This window comes from Oncorhynchus kisutch, linkage group LG6, assembly GCF_002021735.2.
Source record: "Oncorhynchus kisutch isolate 150728-3 linkage group LG6, Okis_V2, whole genome shotgun sequence".
Lineage (NCBI taxonomy): Eukaryota > Metazoa > Chordata > Actinopteri > Salmoniformes > Salmonidae > Oncorhynchus > Oncorhynchus kisutch.
In genome coordinates, this window is record NC_034179.2 from 6404618 (window position 1) to 6411262 (window position 6645).

At 53.0% G+C, this 6645-nt stretch overlaps 1 protein-coding gene across 1 annotated transcript in view; it reads right to left on the reverse strand.

Annotated features, from left to right (window-relative positions):
* The window catches only part of mbd2 (methyl-CpG binding domain protein 2), a 73275-nt gene extending 73036 nt beyond the window's left edge, over positions 1-239 (reverse strand). Inside the window, exon 1 of the mRNA XM_031825896.1 lies at positions 145-239. Coding sequence (XP_031681756.1) covers positions 145-239 — 95 coding nt within the window. The remainder of the gene's footprint in view (positions 1-144) is intronic.
* Between the last annotated feature and the right edge of the window lie 6406 nt (positions 240-6645).

Consider the following 6645-nt stretch of genomic DNA (forward strand, 5'->3'; position numbering starts at 1 on the left):
CTAAAGAGGACATGTGTAGAGCAGCAGAGCAGAGCGGGGCCAAACTTAAACCAAATGCCTGCACTACTCACTCAGCCGAGCGACACCGGCTCAGGGCCCTAGGCCTAACTGGAGAGGAGGATCTGTCTCTTAGTTAGCACATACTGAGTCCTCGGGAGGATCTGTGTACCAGCCAGGGCACACAGGATCCCTAGGAGGAGCTGCATACCAGAGCCCACCGACTGTCTACCAAGGCACATTAAATCCTAGAGGCAAGATTCATGTCAGCGCACATCGAGTCCCAGAGATCAGCTGCATATCAGGGCACACTGAGTCACAAGGACGAGCTGCATATCAGGGCACAGAGTCCCAGGGCGGAGCTGCATATCAGGGCACAGAGTCCCAGGGCGGAGCTGCATATCAGGGCACAGAGTCCCAGGGCGGAGCTGCATATCAGGGCACAGAGTCCAAGGGCGGAGCTGCATATCAGGGCACAGAGTCCCAGGGCAGAGCTGCATATCAGGGCACAGAGTCCCAGGGAGGAGCTGCATATCAGGGCACAGAGTCCCAGGGCGGAGCTGCATATCAGGGCACAGAGTCCCAGGGCGGAGCTGCATATCAGGGCACAGAGTCCCAGGGCAGAGCTGCATATCAGGGCACAGAGTCCCAGGGAGGAGCTGCATATCAGGGCACAGAGTCCCAGGGAGGAGGCATGAGCAACACTGTGGTGGTGGCACACACTCAATTACAGACCAAGCACAACACCAAGCCAACTGCTCCATATGCAAAACACCCACTACCACACCAAGCCAACTGCTCCACCCACTACAACACCAAGCCAACTGCACCACCCACTACAACACCAAGCCAACTGCTCCACCCACTACAACACCAAGCCAACTGCTCCACCCACTACAACACCAAGCCAACTGCACCACCCACTACAACACCAAGCCAACTGCTCCACCCACTACAACACCAAGCCAACTGCACCACACACTACAACACCAAGCCAACTGCTCCACCCACTACAACACCAAGCCAACTGCTCCACCCACTACAACACCAAGCCAACTGCTCCACCCACTACAACACCAAGCCAACTGCACCACACACTACAACACCAAGCCAACTGCTCCACCCACTACAACACCAAGCCAACTGCTCCACCCACTACAACACCAAGCCAACTGCTCCGGATCTTCAAGGCATTCCTAGTTGTTCACCGAACATTTCTGCAGAAAAGATAACGTGTTGAGCTGTTGGTGGTAGGTGGACTTGATTCAGAAGGCCTGTACACCGGGTCGGAAAAGTGTTCCCATGTGAAACCATTTCATTTGTCTGGAAAAGACAAACACCGCCTACCAGGCGGACCGGGACATCTGGGGCTAAATTCGACTGTGTCTACTGCGCTGGCCAATCCGATAGCTCAAAATCAACATGCCTACAACTTCAATGACCCCACGGAAAAGTTTGATACTAGCCTGGGTGAGATTTGATCACTTTTAAAACAGTGACCAGAGAGAGACGGTCAAAGAATTCAGCGACGAGCTGCCGTTTTTTTAAGTGAGTTCATGTTTAAACTGAACCCTTTTTTTATTCACCACTATTACAAAACATAAAAACACTCTTCTCCCTACTTCCACTTGAGCTGCAGCTGCAGTGAATGACTAGCCAAGTGTATCGACAGGCCTGCGTTTGTATTATTAGCAGCTCGTCGTGTCTATTTTAATATCAAGAAATACTCTCACTTTCTCTGGTCATAGGAACAACATGAATTTGTGCCTGAGGCAGATGCGGTGCGACTCGAGTTTCGCCATCAGGTGGAAGATGGAGCCCCTTCTCTGTGGTCAGACTCACCGTAGGAAAGTAAGGAGAGAGCAGGGACCGTGAGAGAGCGGGGACCGTGAGAGAGCGGGGACCGTGAGAGAGCGGGGACCGTGAGAGAGCCCCTTCTCTGTGGTCAGACTCACCGTAGGAAAGTAAGGAGAGAGCAGGGACCGTGAGAGAGCAGGGACCGTGAGAGAGCAGGGACCGTGAGAGAGCAGGGACCGTGAGAGAGCCCCTTCTCTGTGGTCAGACTCACCGTAGGAAAGTAAGGAGAGAGCAGGGACCGTGAGAGAGCAGGGACCGTGAGAGAGCGGGGACCGTGAGAGAGCCCCTTCTCTGTGGTCAGACTCACCGTAGGAAAGTAAGGAGAGAGCAGGGACCGTGAGAGAGCAGGGACCGTGAGAGAGTGGGGACCGTGAGAGAGCGGGGACCGTGAGAGAGTGGGGACCGTGAGAGAGCGGGGACCGTGAGAGAGCAGGGACCGTAAGAGAGCGGGGACCGTGAGAGATGGACCCTCTGCTGCACCTCTCCCCTCTACTGAGACTAATGCCGCGTTTAAGACAACGGGGAACTCGGAAATCTCAGATTTCCAACTTCAGTGCGTTCAAGACAACCGGGAAAAACAGTCATCCAACTCGGAATTCCAAGTCGGAAACTCTGGCATCTTTCTAGAGCTCTGACTGTCCGACCTGAAGATCACCGACGCCATGATTTGACCTCGTTTCCCCCCAAGTTACCAGTTGTCTTGAAAGTATCATGAACATCAGATGCAGTCCAGGCAAATAAAACAGATCATTATTTACATTTATGTCCGGCTGTGCCTCGCTACACCAACTGATGTATTTTGTTATCAAAGATCGAGTTTTGAAATATACTATGGTTTGAGAAGAACAATATTAGCAGGCCAGGCATATCGCCAATATGCTGTGATTATGGATTAAGCCTCATGGACAAACCTCATTCCTACAGAACCGTTTTTTTATTGACTCAGAAATGGTTGGTGACCACTGCTCTGAAGAATACAATGGTCCTAAAACCTCATGTCTCTATCAGTATCCGTTCAAAAGCTATTGTCGTTTTTTACCCTTGTAGGATGGACAGAATCAGGGTGACTAAATCAATGGAGGCCAGAGGAAGACAACAAAAAAAGTGGTCAAAAATCTAGTAAATAGCGTCGCATCAGCTAGGCTGGGTTCTGTGCAAGAATCAAGGCTACTGGATAGCTGACAGACTGACTTTCCTGTTGAACTCATCTTTCTTCTTGAGGTCTAAATCAGTCCCTGATTAGAGGGGAATCTCCCACCTGGTGTCCCAGGTCTAAATCAGTCCCTGATTAGAACACACACACGAGGAAGGAGTACTCTCCTCTCCAGCTCTGGGTCAAGTGCACTCTCCCCAACGTACTGACTGTACAGGGCTGAGACTAGATGTGACCTGCTAGTACAGTGGATGGGGTACTAGATGTGTACTGACTGATGTACGGGTGGACTAGACTAGATCCACTGACTGACTGTACGGTGGATGGGGTACTAGATGTGTACTGACTGACTGTACGGTGGATGGGGTACTAGATGTGTACTGACTGACTGTACGTGGATGGGGTACTAGATGTGTACTGACTGACTGCACGGTGGATGGGGTACTAGATGTGTACTGACTGACGGGCTGGGACTAGATGTCCACTGACTGCACAGTGGATGGACTAGATAGATGTACTGACTGATGTATGGTGGATGGGGACTAGACAGATCCACTGCTAGCACAGGGCTGAGACTAGACAGATCCACTGCTAGCACAGGGCTGAGACTAGACAGATCCACTGCTAGCACAGGCTGAGACTAGACAGATCCACTGCTAGCACAGGGCTGAGACTAGACAGATCCACTGCTAGCACAGGGCTGAGACTAGACAGATCCACTGCTAGCACAGGGCTGAGACTAGACAGATCCACTGCTAGCACAGGGCTGGACTAGACAGATCCACTGCTAGCACAGGGCTGGACTAGACAATCCACTAATAGCACAGGGGCTGAGACTAGACAGATCCACTGCTAGCACAGGGCTGAGACTAGACAGATCCACTGCTAGCACAGGGCTGAGACTAGACAGATCCGGCTAGCACAGGGCTGAGACTAGACAGATCCACTGCTAGCACAGGGCTGAGACTAGACAGATCCACTGCTAGCACAGGGCTGAGACAGACAGATCCACTGCTAGCACGGGGCTGAGACTAGACAGATCCACTGCTAGCACGGGGCTGAGACTAGACTGATCCACTGCTAGCACGGGGCTGAGACTAGACAGATCCACTGCTAACACAGGGCTGAGACTAGACAGATCCACTGCTAGCACAGGGCTGAGACTAGACTGATCCACTGCTAGCACGGGGCTGAGACTAGACTGATCCACTGCTAGCACGGGGCTGAGACTAGACTGATCCACTGCTAGCACGGGGCTGAGACTAGACTGATCCACTGCTAACACGGGGCTGAGACTAGACAGATCCACTGCTAGCACGGGGCTGAGACTAGACTGATCCACTGCTAACACAGGGCTGAGACTAGACTGATCCACTGCTAGCACAGGGCTGAGACTAGACAGATCCACTGCTAGCACAGGGCTGAGACTAGACAGATCCACTACTAGCACAGGGCTGAGACTAGACAGATCCACTGCTAGCACAGGGCTGAGACTAGACAGATCCACTGCTAGCACAGGGCTGAGACTAGACAGATCCACTGCTAGCACAGGGCTGAGACTAGACAGATCCACTGCTAGCACAGGGCTGAGACTAGACAGATCCACTGCTAGCACAGGGCTGAGACTAGACAGATCCACTTCTAGCACAGGGCTGAGACTAGACAGATCCACTGCTAGCACAGGGCTGAGACTAGACAGATCCACTGCTAGCACAGGGCTGAGACTAGACAGATCCACTGCTAGCACAGGGCTGAGACTAGACAGATCCACTGCTAACACAGGGCTGAGACTAGACAGATCCACTGCTAACACAGGGCTGAGACTAGACAGATCCACTGCTAGCACAGGGCTGAGACTAGACAGATCCACTGCTAGCACGGGCTGAGACTAGACAGATCCACTGCTAGCACAGGGCTGAGACTAGACAGATCCACTGCTAGCACAGGGCTGAGACTAGACAGATCCACTGCTAGCACAGGGCTGAGACTAGACAGATCCACTGCTAGCACAGGGCTGAGACTAGACAGATCCACTGCTAGCACAGGGCTGAGACTAGACAGATCCACTGCTAGCACAGGGCTGAGACTAGACAGATCCACTGCTAGCACAGGGCTGAGACTAGACAGATCCACTGCTAGCACAGGGCTGAGACTAGACTGATCCACTGCTAGCACGGGGCTGAGACTAGACAGATCCACTGCTAGCACAGGGCTGAGACTAGACAGATCCACTGCTAACACAGGGCTGAGACTAGACAGATCCACTGCTAGCACAGGGCTGAGACTAGACAGATCCACTGCTAGCACAGGGCTGAGACTAGACAGATCCACTGCTAGCACGGGCTGAGACTAGACAGATCCACTGCTAGCACAGGGCTGAGACTAGACAGATCCACTGCTAGCACAGGGCTGAGACTAGACAGATCCACTGCTAGCACAGGGCTGAGACTAGACAGATCCACTGCTAACACAGGGCTGAGACTAGACAGATCCACTGCTAGCACAGGGCTGAGACTAGACAGATCCACTGCTAGCACAGGGCTGAGACTAGACAGATCCACTGCTAGCACAGGGCTGAGACTAGACAGATCCACTGCTAGCACAGGGCTGAGACTAGACAGATCCACTGCTAGCACAGGGCTGAGACTAGACAGATCCACTGCTAGCACAGGGCTGAGACTAGACAGATCCACTGCTAGCACAGGGCTGAGACTAGACAGATCCACTGCTAGCACAGGGCTGAGACTAGACAGATCCACTGCTAGCACAGGGCTGAGACTAGACAGATCCACTGCTAGCACAGGGCTGAGACTAGACAGATCCACTGCTAGCACAGGGCTGAGACTAGACAGATCCACTGCTAGCACAGGGCTGAGACTAGACAGATCCACTGCTAACACAGGCTGAGACTAGACAGATCCACTGCTAGCACAGGGCTGAGACTAGACAGATCCACTGCTAGCACAGGGCTGAGACTAGACAGATCCACTGCTAGCACAGGGCTGAGACTAGACAGATCCACTGCTAGCACAGGGCTGAGACTAGACAGATCCACTGCTAACACAGGGCTGAGACTAGACAGATCCACTGCTAGCACAGGGCTGAGACTAGACAGATCCACTGCTAGCACAGGGCTGAGACTAGACAGATCCACTGCTAGCACAGGGCTGAGACTAGACAGATCCACTGCTAGCACAGGGCTGAGACTAGACAGATCCACTGCTAGCACAGGGCTGAGACTAGACAGATCCACTGCTAGCACAGGGCTGAGACTAGACAGATCCACTGCTAGCACAGGGCTGAGACTAGACAGATCCACTGCTAGCACAGGGCTGAGACTAGACAGATCCACTGCTAGCACAGGGCTGAGACTAGACAGATCCACTGCTAGCACAGGGCTGAGACTAGACAGATCCACTGCTAGCACAGGGCTGAGACTAGACAGATCCACTGCTAGCACGGGGCTGAGACTAGACAGATCCACTGCTAGCACAGGGCTGAGACTAGACAGATCCACTGCTACACAGGGCTGAGACTAGACAGATCCACTGCTAGCACAGGGCTGAGACTAGACAGATCCACTGCTAGCACAGGGCTGAGACTAGACAGATCCACTGCTAGCACAGGGCTGAGACTAG